This window comes from Misgurnus anguillicaudatus, chromosome 21, assembly GCF_027580225.2.
Source record: "Misgurnus anguillicaudatus chromosome 21, ASM2758022v2, whole genome shotgun sequence".
In the NCBI taxonomy this organism is placed as follows: Eukaryota; Metazoa; Chordata; class Actinopteri; order Cypriniformes; family Cobitidae; genus Misgurnus; species Misgurnus anguillicaudatus.
Window position 1 is genome coordinate 59,657,059 of NC_073357.2, and position 21,084 is coordinate 59,678,142.

The following is a 21,084-nucleotide window of genomic DNA, read 5'->3' on the forward strand; positions in this document are numbered from 1 at the left end:
CTTAACTAAGAATTGTTGATACATCCCTCTATCATCTGTGTGCGTGCACGTAAGCGCTGGAGCGCGCTGCGACGCTTCGATAGCATTTAGCTTAGCCCCATTCATTCAATGCTACCAATCAGAGATAAAGTTAGAAGTGACCAAACACATCAACGTTTTTCCTATTTAAGACGAGTAGTTATACGAGCAAGTTTGGTGGTACAAAATAAAACGTAGCGCTTTTCTAAGCAGATTTAAAAGAGGAACTATATTTTATGGCGTAATAGCACTTTTGTGAGTACTTTGACTCGGCGCAGTAACACCCTCCCTCTCCCATTATGAGAGTGAGAAGGGAAGCGGACTTTTCAGGCGAGTCAAAGCACTCCCAAAAGTGCTATAACGCCATAAAATATAGTTCCTCTTTTAAATCCGCTTAGAAAAGCGCTATGTTTTATTTTGTACCACCAAACTTGCTCGTATAACTACTCGTCTTAAATAGGAAAAACGTTGATGTGTTTGGTCACTTCTAACTTTATCTCTAAACGGCACTTCTATCTCTAAATGGTAGCATTGAATGAACGGGGCCAAGCTAAATGCCATCGAAGCGTTGCAGCGCGCTCCAGCGCCTACGCGCACGCACACAGACGACAGAGGGATGCATCAACAACTCCCAGCCAAGGCAACAACACATTTCAACATTGAAAATGAGTAGACTATTCCTTTAAGTTTGATCAACAATGTGATTTCCATTACTAGTTAACAACAAACTTATTATTGCATATTACTGCAAATGTATGTATTGTACCTTATATAATTTATTTTACTATTAAGGACCCTTTTTATGTAAGACAGAAAGGCATGTTTAGTTTATTATGATGCCTGTTATCATATTAATGGACTGAAGAAAACGTATAAACTTCTATGACAACAATTAAATTTGCAATAATAACAATTAAAGAGCTCAGATACAAAACCCGCTAAGGGTGTGTGCACCAAAGTGTTTGAACACAGCTTAAAACGCCAGGCGGACACCGACTGCCAACGTTTTTCAGCTGAGCGCTTTGGTTGCGATGATACTTCTGCTTTGTTTATCAGTTGTTGAACGCGCTGGGTGGTTGTTGTGATATTTCTCACGCCCCTCTTCCACCGTGATTGGACACCTGAATAAGAAGTGACATTGACAAGCTGAGCGTTTTAACCAAAGTTGTACATTTTTTAATTCTCAGCGCTTTAGCGCTGAACGCGGAAAAACCGCCATGTGCCGGAGCTCAGCGCCCAAAACCTGCCAGCTGCTGGCGTTTTTGAAAAGCGCGGCACTTCCAATGGGAATAATAAAAACATGTTCTGGCCATCGGCGTAAGCGATTTGGTGTGCACGGATTTTAAGTATTTAATGAACCTATAAAACATGCTGAGAGCATTCAGTTAATTTTATTATATAATTTTTAACTCTTTCCCCATCAGCGTTAAAAAAAGTTGCCAGCCAGCACCAGCATTTTTTATGATTTTCACTAAAGTTTAATACCTTCCAGAAAATGTTCTTCTTTAAATATATAAACATAAAATATACCAAATAAACGAACAGACACTCTGTTTTCAAATAAAAAATGTTTCATCCTACCTTCATTTGTTCTCTTTTTATTACCTCTCAAATATGGGTAGGTTTCTTCAAAAATACCAAATTTAGAGCAACAAGCTGAGATAATTGCATTTTTGTGAAGGGCTTTTGATAGAGATCAGATTCAGAGCGATGACCAAAACACACAGAGTTTGAACTGTTTGACCTTAGGGGTTGCTTCCGGGTTTTATAAGTTGGGTAATCTGGTGGATAATAGCGGAAATATGGATTGCCGTAAAAATTCGTCATTGGCAAGAAAGCAGTAATGAGTTAATGGAGGTGGCATTTAGCAGCTTTTGAATCTTAGCTCCTCATATATTCTACTCTAAATTAGAGTTCTCAACAGGCCTGAAAATTACAACCCGACCCGACCCGTGGCTTTTAAAGCCCAGACCCGATGTAACCCGACGCATCAACGCGAATTATCTGTCCGAACACGACTCGCGGCCCGACGACGCCGACCCCCCCTCCCTTTTTTTTTCTCATACACGTAAGCTATCATGACCACCAGACGGGAATTCAAATCAAGCTTTAATGTTCACGCCTTTTAACAATACAAACAACCGAAACAATAAACTTTAAATATAGGCTAGATAAATAAAAATCACGCAATAATAAATAAAAAGAACTCAAACATGTACCCAGCCAGCGCCTTCTCCTCCTGTAGTACACTGTAAAAAATTACCGTAAATTTACGGCCTAATTTTACGGTACTGAACTGTTTTATGAAATTACAGTGTCTTGCCGTAAATGGTTCCATGAGCAGTGGACGTGGGGGGAGGAACTGCACTGAAATTACTGAGTGGTATGTGTTGGCCACTTATTAATATGCATTTTCTGTCTGGACTTGTATTATAAAGACTGAATACTTTTGAAACGTCATCAGTAGATGGCCAAGTACTGTTCAAATTCAAAGTTAACATCTAGCAAAGAACAGTTAAAATCTTAGATGTGTTCCTACATCACCTTTAACCGAGGACCCTTAACATGGTTTTACTACAGTAAACGTCTGTTTTGGACTGCATAACTATTTTAATATAACCATATATAATGTCCATAAAAGGGTCTGTTCATTCAATAATCCGGGCAAAATCTGCATGAACGTATAGCCTACGTAGAAATAATATTGAGGACACTGCACGATAATGAAACCTTTAGTTAAAGTCGATTAATATTTCTGTTTTTATTAAATAAATATTCTATGTTAAATGGGCTCTAAACAGGCAATTTCGGTCCCGGACGCAGCACTGGAAGAAGCACTTTACTTTCATCTTTTATATCTTTATTTACTTTTATTATGTTATTTTTGGCGGAGGCGCGTAAGGCGCGTGTCCGTCCCTCGAATGCTTTGTGATCACGTGATTATTCAAACGGGAGACGCGCGATCTGGATTAACCGCTATTCTCCTCAGACGAGTGTTTCTGTGGTATTATGAGGTAAGTTTCTTTACATTTGTGGTTACTTTATTGAAATTAGTTCACAGTGATGTTTATTCAGTTGTCTGTATATTTCGATATGACTAATATATGATAAACCGTTGACCGTTGGTTCGTTTTGCTCGAGCGCTGAGTGGGGTGAGCTGAGCTCGGCGCAGCTGTGAGCTAATGGAGATCTTTTATTTGTCTTTATAGCGTTTATAAAAATGTGTTATGCATGTTCTTAAAAGTATTTAACATAGTTTAGTTAATTATAACGCAAGTTTTCTCCAAGAATTGCAATGTGGGCTTGGTTCAGCTCCCGCATAGATTGACTGAGCTCGTGAGCTAACGTTAGTGGAGATCTTTTAACTTATTAGTCTTTATATCTTTTATAAAAATGTGTTGTGCTTGTTGTTAAATGTATTTGACATTGTTTAGTTAATTAAAACGCAGGTTAACTACAAGTATTGCAATATGGGATTTGTTCAACAGCTCCCTCTTATGAAAAACAACGTTAAAGTTTTACAGTAAACTTAAACGAGCTAAAGGCCATTCTGAATTAATAATATAACTGTTGTATATTTATGGTTACTTCTTTCAGATCCCTTTCTTGGTGTGTCTTGATGTTTTATATTGGCTAAAGACAAGAGTAAGTATTACTTTGTTTATATTTGCACAGCCACCAGAATCAAACACAAGTCAAGTGCTCAAAAGTTAAATAGCATGTTGGTCTTTATGATGCAATGGATAAATGAAATCGCAATAACTAATGAAATAGTCAGACCTCACTTTGACTCGATGTACAGTTTGAGTGAAGTCAGAACACAGCTCATTCACACAAATCATATCACTTTCAAACTTAAAGGGATAGTTCACCCAAAAATAAACATTATGTTATCATTTACTCAGACTCATGTTGTTCAAAACCTGTATGAGTTTCTTTACTCTGTTGAACACAAAAGAAGATGATTTGATAAATGATGAAACGCACAGTAGATTGTACCCATTAACTTCTATGGTAGGAATAAATACTATGGAAGTCAATAGGTACAGTCTACTGTGTGCTTACCATCATTTATCAAAATATATTTTTTATGTTCAACAAAATGAAGAAACTCAAACAGGCTTTGAGGCCGTGTAAATGATAACAAAATGTTTATTTTTGGGTAAACTATCTCTTTAAGTTTGAAAGTAGGAGTACATTTCATATATTCTCAGCACTCTACTAAAATGGCATTTTGAGAAGCTTGATAAATATGGACCTAGGTGTTTAACTTGATATTAACTTCAGTTTTTACCTTTCCTAACAGTATGTCTGCAAATGCCGGTTCCATGTCACATGGCTTATTCGAGACAAGATCCACAAAAAACTCTGCAGGTGAGTGGTCATCATCATGAGAAATGTGTTTGCTCACTGCAATGTTTAATAGCAGGTTGCAAAACAACTTCATAGGTGCATACCACCACCTACTGTATCAGGAGCCCCATATAGTTTATATGTGCCCTCATGCTGTGCACCCGATACAGTAGGTGGCAACCCACTATTAAACATTAGATGAATAAGAAGGTAATGTGAATGCGCGTATTGCTATGGGGATAGCGTTGTATTAAAGGTTAAAAAAAATTATAAATACTGTTCGGTTTTTCACACAAACCAATTGTTTCATGTCTTAGTATATTAAAGTGTTGTCATGAGCCACATGGTTTAATTTGGATTTGTTTGTGCATGTTTTTTATTTCTTTCAGATTTTGTTACCATCAACTTGCATTATACAACTGACAGACTGAAACGGTTGGACACAAAAATCTACATTTGTGTTCCACTGGAGAAACAAAGTCACCTACATCTTGGATGGCCTGGGGGTAAGCTGATAAACATAAAAAATCATTTTAAGATGAACTATAGCTTTAACTTCGAGCCGATGCTAGAGTTATTTAAGAAAATGTCCGGTGATCAGGGAACATTTTCTGACTTTTAACCCCAAAAAAGTGCATTCATGCTTCACAGAGGTAATCCATAAGGCTCCAATACGTTAATAAAGGTCTTCTGCGGGTAATGGTTGTGATTGTGTAAGAAAAATATTTCAAACTTTATAAATTGTAATAACTAGGTTCCGGTAACGGCACAATCTTGGACACACATGATTCACACGAGTTTTAACGTAGTGAGCACTCGTTGACATGGGTATGTTGTGCAGCTACTCTTGAGTCCAAGATGGTGTCATTATCAGAATCACTTAGAGTGTACTCACTTTTGTACTCACGAAGGAATATATTTTGAGTAATGTTTGTAAACAAACCGTTCATGAGCCCCACTCACTTCCATAGTAGGAAACAAAAGTACTATGGAAGTGAATGGGGCTCATGAATGGTTTGTCTACAAACATTTCTCAAAATATCTTCCTTTGTATTCCTCACAACAAAAATATTTAATCAGGTTTGTAACAACATGAGCGTGATTAAATGATGAGAGAATTTTCCTTTTTGGGGGAACCCTCAACACACTATTACTGCCACGTGTAGTATTAAATTTACTTTTAACACACTGCTTACAAAGTTTTTTTTATGTTTATCTTTCAGACTACCTGACCTGTTCCTGTTAAGAGCTAGTCACTCTTTGTGGAATGTTCCTGGCCCATTTTTTTCCAAGTTTTTACAAAAGCTTTTTCAATGACCTCAAAATTGATGTGTAAAAATAATAATAAACTTGAATTTGTTTAAATATGTCTATAGACTGGGTTATTTTTACACAAACTATTTGGTAATTTTATGGTTCCTCATCTTATCTTTGCCATTCTATTATTTAATTACAAAGCAGCAATTTAGAATACGGTAATTAAACAGTAGGATTACAGTATGCAGCTGGAAACCCTGCTGCCAGTATTTTACCGTAAATTTAAAGAACAACCGTAATTTAGAATACGGTAATGAAATCGTAGGATTACGGTACACAGCTAAAACATGCTTGCGGTATTTTACTTTTAATTTACAGAACAGCCGTAATTTAGAATACGGCAATGAAACCGTAAAATTACGGTGCACTGCTGGAACCCCAGCTGCCAGTACTTTACCGTAAAATTACGGTGAAATTTTTTACAGTGTAGCAAGCAACGTTAAATTCACCTGCGGCAAGTTTACTTTTCTCCATCTCTTCTTTTCCAGGCAACAGGCGTGCACGCAGTGATAGCAATAAGTTCCGGGGCAGATCCGCAACCAATCCGCTCTGAAGCCGGCAGCTGTGGTCTGGATCCGTTGCCGATCCGCCCCGGAGCTTATTGCTATCCCCGCCCCTCTCCGTGATGCACGTTGCACGCAGCAGCCAGACCAGACTTTCTTTACGGTGAAAGTAGTGATGATTAATCTTTTTTTTCACTGAGCATAAATATATAAATAAACTTTACTTGAATGTGATAAATAAAGAGCTAACTAGGGGTGGGCGATATGACCAAAATCTTATATCACGATAGGATAAAAAATTTGATCATGATAAAGATATGTATCATGGTAGAGTTTCATTTATCTTTTAATAAGCTTTTTATGTTATTAAAATAATTAATGCCATAGAATTTTCACAAAAACCTTATACAAGCATAAAAAATATGATAAAACAAACAAAACTCAAGCTCACTGAAGATAAACAGTCAGTGATTAAAGAATAATACAAAGTGATTTCTTCTCAATGCTGTTTGATTAACACGAGTACAGACAGGAGCAAAATTAGGTAACTTTCCCTTTAAGACCAAAGTCCGGACCCAATATAATGTTACACATGTTTTTCCTCTTTCAGCTGTTTACTTTCTCTTAAGACCTAAATGGTCGTGTTTATAAGGATACTAGCAAAGACAGGAATTTTGACGCATGTTTGTATTTGAGGCCAATAAAGCGATAAAAATGCTCACGAGCTTAAAGGAATATTTCATTTTCTTAAAAGAAAAATCCAGATAATTTACTCACCACCATGTTATCCAAAATGTTGATGTCTTTCTTTGTTCAGTCGAGAAGAAATTATGTTTTTTGAGGAAAACATTCCAGGATTTTTCTCATTTTAATGGACTTTAATAGAGCCCAACATTTAATACTTAACTCAACACTTAACAGTTTTTTCAACGGAGTTTCAAAGGACTATAAACAATCCCAATCATGACGTCAAGAGGTCACAGAGGACGAACGCGAAACTCTGCCCCAGTGTTTACAAGTGTGGAGAAAGAGGACCGTTCCTACGTTGTTGTATGTCAACTGATACTAATTAATGTCTTTGTGTCAGTTTATTGTTTAAGATGGTCCGCAAATTTGCGTTTTATATATGTAACATGTGACCTCCCTACGTCACTACGCATTTACGTTAGGTCGCGCTGGACCGGATCTAGACGAGAAATTGTGGTTTAAAAGTGGATATTTTTTATTTTTCTTGTCAAAAATGACAATCGTTTCGCTAGATAAGACCCTTATGCCACGTTTGGAATAGTTTATAGTCCTTTGAAACTCCGTTGAAAAAAACTGTTAAGTGTTGAGTTAAGTATTAAATGTTGGGCTCTATTAAAGTCCATTAAAATGAGAAAAATCCTGCAATGTTTTCCTCAAAAAACATAATTTCTTCTCGACTGAACAAAGAAAGACATCAACATTTTGGATGACATGGTGGTGAGTAAATTATCTGGATTTTTCTTTTAAAAAAATGGAATATTCCTTTAATGAGCAGTGGGCGACTTGCGTGCTTCTTTCACACGGAAACAGCGCACACACTTAGCACTGTTGTTTGTGTTTAAATGGCTTAAAATCACTTGTTTTTAAACTGCGGTTCTTAAATACATGTCCAAACGTTACGTTTTCGTGACCATGCACACTGCAACGTGACGTGGGCGTGTAGCCTCGATAGAGACAATAGTCCAAAATCTCTACCGGTTGATACATTTCTACCGGTTAACAGGGTTAATCATGTCTATCATGTTTATCGGCCACCCCAAGAGCTAACCATGTCTGTGCAAAGTTATTTTATATACAGTAAAGTGTATGACCCCTGAGCAATGGATTTTATGTCACAAATCTAAATTTATACATATTGCCCATATCTTTAATATGTTTTATACATGTAACGTAGCCTTGAATTTTAATGATCATTGTTTTAGAGAAAAGGTTAGAACTTAATCTTCAAAACTTTAAATTTCCCATCTGTGCCTAACGTCTTATTCTCATAACTCATAGACAGGTCGATGTTATTTTTTGGTGTCACACATGTTGTTGTATTGAACCTGTAATGTCCCTTTAATTGTTCCCTAGTTTTGTTATCGTAAGATAAACCGAAGAACTACTTTCGCTTTTGCCCAGTACTGTAACTTAGCCTTCTTGATAAACAGAACTGATCAGGTGATGAAATAAGATGTTTATAAGGAAGTACATTTCTCATAAAATTATTAAAGTCGTGACTTTGATCAAGTGACTGATTCTCATGTTTATTAGCTTGAGCTCAATGAAACTATTTCCTTTTATCATATAGTTTATTTCTGTGCAGCAAAACACTTTTGTTGTTTCTAAATATTTTGAATAGGTGTAAACCAGTAAGGTGAGTAAAAGTGTTACGTTTAATAAAAGTATAAACATTTAGCAACACAGGAGATGTCAGCTTTCCAAAAACACTTCCTTATGATTTGTGATGTTTTGCCAAGTCTTTATTTGGGAAATGACAGACACTGTCCTGTTTTTCTTTGGGTTTTTAAGTCAAGCACTTTATTCTCAGTTATACAACAGATTGGTATTTGAAATATTCAATTCAAGTGTATTTTTTGTTAAAGTGTTTTTCAACCAGTTTGCTTTTCTAATGAAAGTATGTAGTTTAAGTATTCAATAAATTTTGATAACACTTGGAATGTGATTCTCAAATAGTTTTTCTTCAGGACCCACATTTTATAACCCAGTGCAGTTTGAATATTCAAACATTAAAATGTCTTAGGGGTGGTTTCCAGGACAGGGATTATCTTAAACTAGGACTAGGCCTTAGTTTAATTAGGAAATATAACTAGTTTTAACAAACATGCCTTACTAAAAACATTACTTCAGCAGTTATGTATTTTTAAGATATGTCAGTCCAAGTTGTTTTCAGTTTGGACAGCTCTTATATTTATTTTAGTCTAGGACTAATCTAATCTCTGTCCGGGAAACCATCCCATATAACATGATTTATGTGGTAACACTTTACAATAAGGTTGTAATAGTAAACATTAGTAAATGCATCAACTAACATAAACAATGAGTAATATAGTTTTTCAGCATTTACTAATCTTTGTCAATGTCAATACAGTTATTCATGTTAAGGGGATCGCACACCGTCCGCACAGCTCAGCGTCGCGCCGCGTCGAGGACTACTCGGAGGTATTGTAAACCGGAAGTACACATTAAATAGCACGAGCTTCGTCAGATAGCGTCTACTTCAAAATGTAAAATATACGTTAGCAGCTAATGTTAATCGTTAATGATTTGGGACAAATATGATGTTATTTAATGTTAAACTATGTGAGTGGCGCTGTGTGGCGCGACAGGGATTTGAGCAACTTCCTGAGTCACAGCTGGCGGCGCCGATGTGCGTATACTCATAGAAAACAATGTGTTTGATTTTTTTTTAGAATGGCGCGGCGCTGAGCTGCACGGCCGGTGTGCGATGCCCTTTAGTTCACTGAAAAAAATTATTCATTGAATTTAATCAATTTTTTTAAGGTAAGTGGTTGCAATCAATTTATTTAAGCTACATTTAAACAAAAAAGATTAGTAAAGTAAAATAAAATATAAAACTTTTGTTTAAATGTAGCTTAAATAAATTGATTGCAACCACTTACCTTAAAAAATTGATTAAATTCAATGAATCATTTTTTTTCAGTGTTCATGGTGCATTAACTAATGTTAACAGTTGCAAATTTGATTTTATACATGTATTAGTAAATGCTGAAATTAACATGAACTGAGATTAATAAATGCTGTAGAAGTATTGATCATTGATAGTTCATGTTAATTTTTTTAAATTTCACAATGGTAAGATATCTATTATAATGATGTATTGTGCTGTGTATGATGAAGTCTATAGTAATATACAGCTTTGCTTCTACAGGGAATGTGACGTCAACAAGATTAACTACATGTACGCTCAGTATGTCAAAAACACAATGGAGCCGCTGAACATCGCAGATGTCACTGAAGACCAGAGATTTCCATGGACAGTGAGTACACAGGGGAACGGCAAGCTGGAAATTACCCCAGGGTCAATCCTTCTCTGAGATCCGGATGTTTTGTGAATTTTACACGGCTCACATCATCCAGACATTCACTTAACCCATTTATGTACCAGTTATGTGAAGTCACAGAAACATTTCATTGCTCTTTTTCAGCTCAGGAAATGTTTTTGAGATCTCTGCTACATTTTGTTTTAGTTCTCTGGTTAATACAGCATGAACATATAGCTGTAATGTCAATATTAGTTCCACATTCATGAAGCAAAATTCTGCTTATTTACTCACCCCCATGTCATCCAAGATGTTTATGCCTTTCTTTGTTCAGTCGAGAAGAAATTAAGTTTTTGAGGAAAACATTCCAAGATTTTTCTCCATAGTGGACTTTAGCGGAGCTCAACAGTTCAATGCAGCTTCAAAGGGCTCTAAACATTCCCAACCAAGGCATAAGGGTCTTATCTAACAAAACGATCGTAATTTTCACCAGAAAAAATATGTACTTTTAAAACCACAGCTTTTCATCTTGAACTAGCCTTGTCAAAAGTTATCAAAGTGATTACGTAATACGTAAGGTCACGCTGGCGCATCACACGGCTAGTGCATGGCGTATTCGAAACTACCGCTCCAATGTTTACAAGTGTGGAGAAAGAGGAGCGTTCAGATGTTGTGTATAAGGAATGATACTAATTAATGTCTTTGTGTCAGTTTATTGTTTAAAATGATCCACAAGTGGGTGTTTCACATATGTAACACATGACCTTTCGAAGTGATTACGTAATACGTAAGGTAACGCTGGCGCATCACACAGCTAGTGCAAGACGAGAAGTTTTGGTTAAAAAGTACTTTTTTTGTGAAAATGACGATGGTTTTGCTAGATAAGACCCTTATATCTTGGTTGGGATTGTTTAAAGCTCCTGTTCTGTCTGTGATTTTGAAGCTTTGATTGTGTTTATAGTGGGCAATATAACATGTGTTCATGATTCACGTGTAAAAAAAGCGGTATTTTTCACACAATTTACTTATCTGTATAGCGCTGTTTTCACTGTCCTCAAAACAGGCCGATGTCTTCCTTGTTATGTGAAGTCCCGTTTGCTAGGCTTTTAAAGAGGAATTCTATTCAAGAAAATATATCGCCTGGCAGTGAACTTTGAGCTTTATCATTTTACAGGTATTATTTATGCTATTATAGCAACATTACACACTAACTAGGGTTTAAAAAATGGTATCAGGAGTGTTGAGGTCCAATAAAGCCCACTATATAGAGAAAAATCTGAAATGTTTCCTCAAAAAACTTAATTTCTTCTCCACTGAACAAAGAAAGACATAAACATCTTAGATGACATGGGGGGGTGAGTAAATGATCAGAGTTTTTTAATCAAAGTGGAGTAGACTTTTATTTAATGTGTGTACATTTGCAAATGAGCTACACTTTTTCAATTTTTTGCATAAATCTGATCAAAACTACCAAATGTTTCCAAATATTTCATGATTTTAACTCTTTAATTGCCAAGCTCATAAGTGATGCCACTGATTTGAGAAAAAAATCACTGATTTTCAATATAAAAAAGTGATTGTGGACTGGATTTTTTTTTCACCTTTTTCACAGTCTTGGGCATGCCAAAGATTAGTAAAAACATTGGCTTTAATGCATTTTTAGTTTTTGTGCAGCATCAGATTTTATTTTTTTCTCCCTCATTTATGGTTTGTTGCCATTTTTGCCCCATTGACTTCCATACGGTATATTGTTAAGTTTTTGAAAAATTTCAAAGCATTTTCTTAAAATATGTGTAAATATAAGATTTGTCACCAAAAATCATTTCATTTGCTGAAACACAGAGAAAGTTGTGGCCAAGTTAAGACTAAAAAATAACAAAAATGGCCCCAACAACACGTAAGGGTTAAGATATTTGACAAGTTATGTGTGCGTGTTACAGAAAAATTATCAACACCCATGGAACATTTGTCAACCAATCAGAATAAAGCATTCAACAGACCCGTGGTACAAAATGTGCTATCAAACCAAAAACTTTTGGGTTAAATTATTATGTCAGTCAGTGGCTGTGGGCGGAGCTTTATCAGTGTGACATCACATTAACAAGAGAATCAAAAAAGCATGTCTATTGAGACTGCTTTGGTTTAATGGGGATTAAAAAGAAGGATAGGGTGGATTTTCACTGTAGGGTGGTTGCGTTCACACACTGCCAACTAGGGGTGTGCCGGTTATTATATAACCGTGAGACCGACGGTTATAGTTGAACACCGTCATTAGAACTCTATAACCGACAAAACCGTGTTATTAAAATATTAACAAATATATATCATAAAGAATGTTTAAATGCTTATTAAAAACAATTGTCAACAGTCTGTGTTACACGCCCCACCACGTTATCACGTCACGCAATGAAAAATACAGAGCGGAGCAGACACTGACAACGCGCTGACATACAGGAGAGACCAGGGCACTTTTTGGTTACTTTGAGATTAAACATATTAAACAAAGTCTCACATTTCAAATCATCTCTTCCTTCTATTTAATTTATAGAATCAAATAAACATGAATGAGCAGATGTTTTAACCGCGGAAAAGCTCCGCCCCGCTTTTCAAGTTAAAATCCTCTCATGCTAATCTACTAACTCTCCTGAAAGCACATTCACTGCCAGTTGTCTTGCTGTTAATTTTAAATTAACGTAGAGCAAGTAGCTAATCAGCTTATTCAAATGCTGGTTTCACGTCGCAAGCGTGAGCACTGAGCCGGGCGTATGCGGAGAGCGTTTGCCGCGCGTGGCCATTGTGCTTTAAGACCCGCTGCGTTTGCTGCGCATATGGCGCAGTTTAATAACAGTATAACAGTATCAAGTTCACATTACTTTATTTTACATGCATTTATGAGCAAAACCTCTTCAAGACGCTTTTTAATCCGCATTGTTTTCGTGCTGTTCTGGTCCGTGTAATGATATAGACACAATTATAGACATTAAAAGCCCATGGCACAAATCTTTTTCTCTGAAGATTATTAAGATAGTGATAGATAGAGGATTCATTTATGCTGGGCAGAGAGTGACAGCGCAGTCTTCTGTCAACAGTGTGTTTTTTAAATATTTAATTGCTTTCTGTTAAATTTCTCAAAGTCATTACTGTTTAAAACACACTTGGCATCACATTCACAATTTTATGGTAAAATGACACTTTCGCGTCAACCCACGAGCATTTAAACAAGCAACCCCCCCCCCACCAGACGGTTATGTGACGAACCGTCACATTTGACTCACGTCATAACCGTCATCACCAATTCTGAAACCGGCACAGCCCTACTGCCAACACACATTAATATACAAACATGCTTCAAATTAATGGTTTCATATGGTTCTGTATAGCTCAGTGGTAGAGCGTTGTGTTAGCAGCGCAATACATCTTCATAGGTATAAACCCACGCATAGTGATATATATAGTCATATATTTTGCTGTGTGACACCTTGTTTAATTTTTTACATATTGATCTGCAGTCGCTTCCGATTAAAGCAGGGGTGTCAAACTCAATTTCATCCCGGGCCAAATCAGCATTACGGTTAATCTCAAAGGGTCGGTTGTATTTGAACGACTGTATGAATGTATCAACTCTTTTATTACTGTACATTGCATAATTTTCTCTGCATTTACTTACTATTGGTTTTGTTAATAACTCATTTAATACATAGCTTTGAAAGTAGAAGCCCAGGCAAATAATGACAAAGTGTATAGAGTACAACTATTCTACAGATTATTTTAAAAATAATTGTGGTGACAAAAACACATGTTGTGTGTGAGTACACTCAAAATGTTCTGTTATCCTTCATTGTGCAGGTCAGAAAATGAGAGGCATTTTAGATACTAATAAAGAGCTTTACAATCTCCACCACAATATGCATTTATTAGACACATATACTCTTGCTTGTCATTTCTTGCCCTCTTTACAAAAAAGCTGTGATTTTTTACCTGGCATTGAGTGTCTGATTGACTGACGTCTCATGAGTTAAGTGTTGTAGGCTACAGATCAATAGTTTCAAATGTTATGAGTCGGATGAGTCATTGGTTAGCGTATTTAGCGGGAATAGACGCGTTGTAAACTAATCCCAGCAGGACATCGCAAAACATTTCTGTACACGAGACGGAAAACATTTTCTTGCTGGATCCGCGTGAGCGTGCGCGAGAGAGGGAGAGAAAGAACGAGCAGATACTGTGCGTTCCATGCAGAGGTCGCATAGGCAGCGTAATCAAGCCTGGTTTATTTAAGTTAACTTACCATTACATTTGCAAGTCATACGCATATTACAACTATTTACTATAAACAAAGAATAATATTTAACTTTATAATTGTTAATATTCTGAAACAAGACAGTCTTGATGACGTATGCAGCCTGGAAATGCGACCTCCGGAGGCTGCAGCGCTCGCATTCAGACACGGCCACTCTAGTAGTGCGCGCGTGCAGGGCACTGCTCGTTCTTTCTCATGCAATCATCAACATTATCACTATAATTGCATTACAAAGACTTTGGCGGGACAAAAATTAGTTTTGGTGGCTGCTAAAAAAAATCAATGTAGGAAATAACCTGCAAAAAATAAAACTTATAATAACAATAAAATAATCTGTAAACTCTCGCGGGCCACATAATTAACATAATTTGTAAACTCTTGCGGGCCAGATGAAATGAGGGGGCGGGCCGGATTTGGCCCGCGGGCCTTGAGTTTGACACCCCTGGATTAAAGCATCTGTCAAATGCAAAAATCAAAATGTAATGTACTGTAAATATGGGAACTGCATCTTGTATCTTATGTCTTGAATCCTGAACTCATTTTAGTTCAATTGATCAATTCTTTATTTCTCGTCTTTCTTTGAAAGAGTGAAAATCTGCAACTGTCAAAATGTCAAGTTAAAAGTCTTCTCTGCACACCGATTAGGAATGGAAAGAAGGACAAAGTTATAGGTATGTCTGATTCCCTATTATCTTTTTTCTATATTTTAGTTTTCCACGTATAAACTACATTGGAGCTGTGTATTATCAAAAATCAGTAGACTTAAAAAATTAATATTTAAGGGCTGCGCATAGTCACCTACAAATACACAAACACTTTTCTTTGTCCTCTATAGAGGTAAGACGGTAAGAAAGCTGGATACATCAATTCACATTGTACAATAAGGCTATAAATTGACAATGTAGGCTGCATTTTAAGCTTCTGGCGTTTTAAAGGATAATGTCTCCTGTTCACCACATGCTTGGCCCTTTAAGCAGACTGTCATTTAAAGCCCTAGACTTTCTGTCTGTTTTTAATTGATTCGTGCATCCTCTTTTTCTGCTTCTACACATACAATAGAGATTTATGAACTTGTGTCTAAGCCACACAAGCTTGAAGAAAGAAAAAACTATTATCATTTAAACTTTATTTTCTGAGAAACACAAAGGGTACATTTTTGAAGAATATCCTGGCTTTTCTTTCTAATATAATAAAAGTCTCCATTATAATAAAAGTAAATGGGGGCTGTCTTGTGCTATAACAAAAAACATACAATTTTCCAGACATCAAAGTCTTTTGAATTATTACAATAGCTTTGTGTAACGAACAGACTGAAATGTAAGATTTATTGAAAATCTTTCCACCTGCTGTTTCTTATTTCGTTTTGTCCTCATTCACGTTCTTTATATAGAAAATGGCTGCCAGGATGTTCTTGTTCAAATTTCACACGAATTAAAGCAAACTCGTAAAGTTTCAGAATAACATAAACCTGAATAATGTCAGAGGTTTCAATTTGAGGTGAGCCGTTCCTTTAAACCACATAATGAACTCTTGTCCCAATTCCATTTTTGGGGTAATTGGAAAAAGTTTAGCTTTGCTTTTTATTTCCATAAGGAAATTCTGGATAAAAGAGTTTCCAAAGTTTTTTACGAAACACTTCGCTTTTTGAACGCAGGTGTGTGCCAGTTGGTCAATAAGATGGATGATTGTACGGGGGAAGTTAAAGCCTTTAATCGCAATGATGAGCAGTTCCTGGAGGCTATTGCTATCTTCTGTGGACTGGGCATTCAAAACACGCAGATGTATGAAGCTGTTGAGAGAGCGATGGCAAAGCAAGAGGTCACACTTGAGGTAAGTATGATGAGAATTAATAAAAGCTTGACATCATAACATACATTAACTCATTCACCGCCAGCCTTTTTGAGAAAAGTTGCCCACCTGCATTTTTGTGATTTTAACAAAATTTTCACAAAATTCCTTGCAGGAAAAATTTTCTTCTATAAATATATAAAAATACAAATTATATCAAATTAAAGAACACACCCTCTGCTTTCAAACAAACAATAAAAAACAAACAAACAAACAAAATGGGGAAAAACGTTTCATTATATATTTACTTTTTCTACTTAATTTAACCACTGAAATATGGATATTTCTCTTCAAAAATACAACATTTTGAGCAAAAAGCTTAAAAAATTGCGTTTTTGACTATCAACCATAAAGGCAGTTAAAATAAATCATTAAATCTTTTTAACTTCCGTTTTTGATAAATTCTGTCTGACAGTGACAGTATTACAGTAAAAAGATTTGAAGTCCTGATGAATGATCAGGGTTCATGCATAAAAATAAACTTTAGCGGTGCTACACACAGCCAGGAGTGATTTGGGGTGTTTTATAGGACAGTACAGGTACAAGTAATCCAGTTTTCCGGGATATAACCTTTAATGTGACGCTCCACAATGTTCTGGAGCTCTTGTGCTCTCGTTCAGGAGCTGTCAGAATCAGAAGCTCTCTACTGCAGTTGACATTTCTTTTTATAATCCTCACCCAACAGTATATAAGAGTAGGATAAAATGTAACTGAATATTAACATACTTTTTAATTACAGGACGGAGAAAACATACTGAATGCACATAATATAAGGCGTCTAATCATATTTTAAAAATTATATCTGAAACCAACCCCCCTTTGTACATTTATCCAGTGATAAAGCATGAACTCGACGTGAGATGCTGTCCGCAGCTTAGCGTTGCCATGTACTTTGCTTTTTTCGAGTTTTGATTTGGGCTACTGTTTAAACTGTTTCCACCAGTTTTTTTTTTTTTTTGCGGGTTAAAGATGAAATTATTTAGTTGATTAGTTATTTATATTTGGGCTGTGGACAGTCATTGGGATGCTTTTGGGCTAGTTTTGAATGTCCATTCGGATGGTTTACACGAATCTGGCAACCCTGGCTATGCGTTTGCTCAGATGTTTTGTTCGGAAAATATAGAATGTACATGCAAATTAACATTTAAATCAGATTGCAATGTGTAGGGTGCATGTAAACTGTATTGTCGTAATTTTCAATTGTATTAAACTCAGTCGGATTGAAAAAATTTTTGCATGTAAACATGGGGCCTTAAATAGGAAAAGCTAAACAAAATAACGAGGGAAGGTCAGGTGAAGGGAGTTAACCAATAATAAATAATTAATAAGGAAACAATGGGGGCGGGTGCAGAGACAAGAGACGGAAGCACACAGCCCAAACAAAGACCATGTGCTACCACACAAAACATGGGTACCACCACGATCCTGCAACATGAACTATGGAAAACTGCAGGATCTTTTAAATTTAAATAAAATTAATTCCTAATTTCTAATTTTAATTGAATGACTTTAGGACTTCAGTCTCCTCAAAAAGCTCAAGATGCGTTTTGTGCCAAGAGAGGTCACACTAAATACTGACTGATGCTTCAAGAACAAATTAAGTTTTGAAAATTTTGTTTTTCATTTTGTGTACATATTTCCTGTATTTTCTGTTTGTATCTTAATAAAAAGAGTGAAAAATAAATATGGATGGACATTAAAACTTTATTAAAACAACAAAGCTGGTGGTGGTGGCGGCCTACGACTTTTGCACAGTACTGTATAAATGAATGTAGTGCATATAAATAGCACGTAGTGTGAAAATTGTGCAATACATTTGCCAAATTCCAATTTTGCATGCATACGCCAGTCCTTCACGTTCATTTAATGCGGTGCAAGTTTTCATGACGTTTTATTTATTGGTTTCTAAAAAAGATTTGTCGCTTGGGTTTGGGGTTCGATTTGGGATTTGCTTTATGATGTTATTTAATATATAGGTTTCTCCATCTTTTGTCTATTTTTAAACCATGGTCGTTGAGGTTGAGATTAGAATTTGGGTTTGGGTGTCATTTTATGTAACAAAATGTTGATCTAACTCCAAACCCAAGCAACAATGGTAAAAAAAAAAGGAAAACAAAGAGAAACCAATACATTAAACTTCACAAAGAGATGCACCATATTAAGTGAATGTGAAGGACTGTCTGTCGTATCATATGCACGCAAAATTGGCATTTGGCGTATGTATTGCACGACTTTTACACTGCGTGCTATTAATAGACACTTCATGAGAATGGGCTGGTATGTACATACTGCCCAAATATTATGAGTACCATAGCAACATGCAGTGTGGTAGTTGGATATCATGTAAATTTGTATGTTCATGTTTATACAGACAGACCTGAGCTTTACCCTTTCAAAATCATGTTTCTGCAGGTTCTGTCATATCACGCCTCTTCTTCAGATGAGGAGACCCGGGCGCTCCAGGTAACTGTGCCAAATGGTTTCTCATCTTCATCTTTTATTGCGTTGTGTAGGTTCAGGAGTAAATAAACGATGTAGGCACACCTGTGACCAAAATGTTTTATTAATTTGCTACGTATTTACCGTATGGTGTACAGTACTGTTAGGCTTGTGGATCTTTATTACAATATTATTTTAATCAGACACACACAGGTGAGACACTGGATTTTCTGAGGGATGCAGGTTGCTATGAAACAAACTCTCAAGTTGAAATGTGGAAACCCGGCTCTGATTAGAGTCATTAAAGTCATCAAGTCATAATAGTCAGGGCCAACATTTCTGCTTGGTTTGCTTGTTAATTACAGCGATTACTCTAATGAAGGGAAAGGCAGCATGTAGGTTTATCACTACGAATAATTCATAAGATATACACTTGAGGATGTGTTTTATTTTGAAAATGATGGTACAATATTTAAAATATCTATGCTTAACTCATAATTTTAAAAATAGCATTGATGTAGAAGTTTATAGATTAAACATATTTGAGACTCTGTCTTTAAAATCCAGGTTAAAGTCTCATAATGTAGTTATGGGCCCTATTTTGAAGATTTAAGCGCATGGTTTAAAGTGCACGGCACACGTGCACTTAAGGCGTGTCTGAATCCAATTTTGGTAGTGTAACGATAGGAAATATGGTTTGTGCGCCTGGCACACAGTCTAAAAGGGTTGTTCCTATTCTAGTGATGAGTAATGGGTGTGTTTTGGGCGTAACATGCAATAAACCAATGAAAGTCTCATCTCTTATGCAGGGTTCACACCAGACGCGGTCGACGCTGCAAGCGCGAGTGATTTCAATGCAAAGACGCGATTAGGCATCCTGCCGTGCGGTACACGCGGTAAGCGCGGCGCGGATGATGTGTTCCATGTGAATTGAGCGTTGCCACGGGAAACGTGTGAGTTGAAAAATCTAAACTTTAACCAAGCGTTAACCACCTTTAACCAATCAGGACCTTGCTGTAGTAGTGACGTGATTACAGGAAGCGAGCGGAGTGGCGGATTTTCAGCGGAGTCGCAGAAGCCCCTCCCATGGCACGAATTTCCGCGTGAATGTTTTGAATGACTAGAATTTCACGTGTGGCTTTCATGGGCGAATGAAGCGAGTTTACTCAAATGTTCAAGCGTCCAACCACGCGCAAATAGCGCGTTTTTGCTGCCTCTACCGCGGCTGGTGGGAATGCGCCATTATCCCCTTTGAAAGCCAGATGCGGGAAGCCGAATTTCCTATTTACATGGCAGAGTTCTTAAGTGAAAAAAAATGACCACCAGTTGAAGATTGATGTTAAAATATTGTGTGGTGTTTTGTTTATTGAAATGGTTATTTTTGTAATTAAAGCTTTGGTTCTCTTTAAAAGTTGTTAGTAATAAATAAAATAAGCAGTGTTTTAATTGCTGATGTAGTATGATTCATGATCACTGTAATCTCAAAGTTTTTCATAAGAATAATTTACAAATATGCAAAAAAATTTGTATAAGTAAATATATTTATTTGCAAACATGCAATGCAATATTAGCACTTTTTAAAAGCAAAAAATCTGCTTACTTACCAGGCTAAAGGTGAAGCAGCTCCCATGCTTTCTAAAATCCTGTAATCGGTCCTCATTTATGTCCAAGAAACTCATTAATAATCTTTTACATTTTAATCCTTTAATTTTTTTTTATATTTAAAAATGTTTGTGTGCTGCTGCGCATTCATGTGTGTAAAAAGCAAATGCGTGTTGTTGTCCCATTTATAAGTGCATATTACTAACGCACTCTTTAAATAACAAAAACAATATTGCGCAATTGACTTTAGACTTGAGACCAGGTTTTAGTCAATGTCATAGTCTATATAAGTTGCCTTAAAATAGCAACGCGCCAACAATGCACCTTAACACATCTTGTTTTCAAGCCAGCACGCCCATGGGCACACAAATGGGCGCAAATGCATTGCTGGACATCAAAATGATAACTGCAATGGTCTCAAACTAGCAAAAAACACTTCGCAAATAAATCACAAAAAAATTATTTAAGCTGGGGTTTCACAGGCATGGTCACAAATGTGTAAGGGGAACTCTTTGTTTTAGATGCTTTTTAGATGCATTGTTGGCTATCCTGTCGTGTGACCAGTTATTTATTGGTTAGATGTACCCGTTTCAAATGCAGATACTCTAAGTAATCTCTTCATTGATATGAGGTCATAAAAATACAGACATAATCATTACAGATGCATAAGGGTTGT

At 36.3% G+C, this 21,084-nt stretch overlaps 1 protein-coding gene and 1 long non-coding RNA gene across 7 annotated transcripts in view; both read left to right on the forward strand.

Moving 5' to 3' along the window:
* pde5ab (phosphodiesterase 5A, cGMP-specific, b) overlaps nucleotides 1-21,084 on the forward strand; it is a 64,050-nt gene that overhangs the window by 29,910 nt on the left and 13,056 nt on the right. For all 4 annotated transcript variants that reach the window (XM_055216828.2, XM_055216829.2, XM_055216824.2 and 1 more), the window contains 4 exons: nucleotides 10,111-10,219; nucleotides 15,106-15,190; nucleotides 16,174-16,349; nucleotides 18,780-18,830. In XM_055216828.2, the coding sequence (XP_055072803.2) occupies nucleotides 10,111-10,219; nucleotides 15,106-15,190; nucleotides 16,174-16,349; nucleotides 18,780-18,830 (421 nt within the window). The remainder of the gene's footprint in view (nucleotides 1-10,110; nucleotides 10,220-15,105; nucleotides 15,191-16,173; nucleotides 16,350-18,779; nucleotides 18,831-21,084) is intronic.
* Nucleotides 2,360-5,736, forward strand: LOC129427959 (uncharacterized). Of its 3 annotated transcripts, XR_012360133.1 has the most exons (6): nucleotides 2,360-3,032; nucleotides 3,307-3,364; nucleotides 3,616-3,663; nucleotides 4,325-4,392; nucleotides 4,761-4,877; nucleotides 5,595-5,736. It is a non-coding gene; the product is annotated as an uncharacterized lncRNA (long non-coding RNA). The 3 variants fall into 3 exon arrangements; XR_012360132.1 differs by having other exon boundaries at nucleotides 2,366-3,364; XR_012360131.1 differs by lacking the exon at nucleotides 3,307-3,364 and having other exon boundaries at nucleotides 2,367-3,032.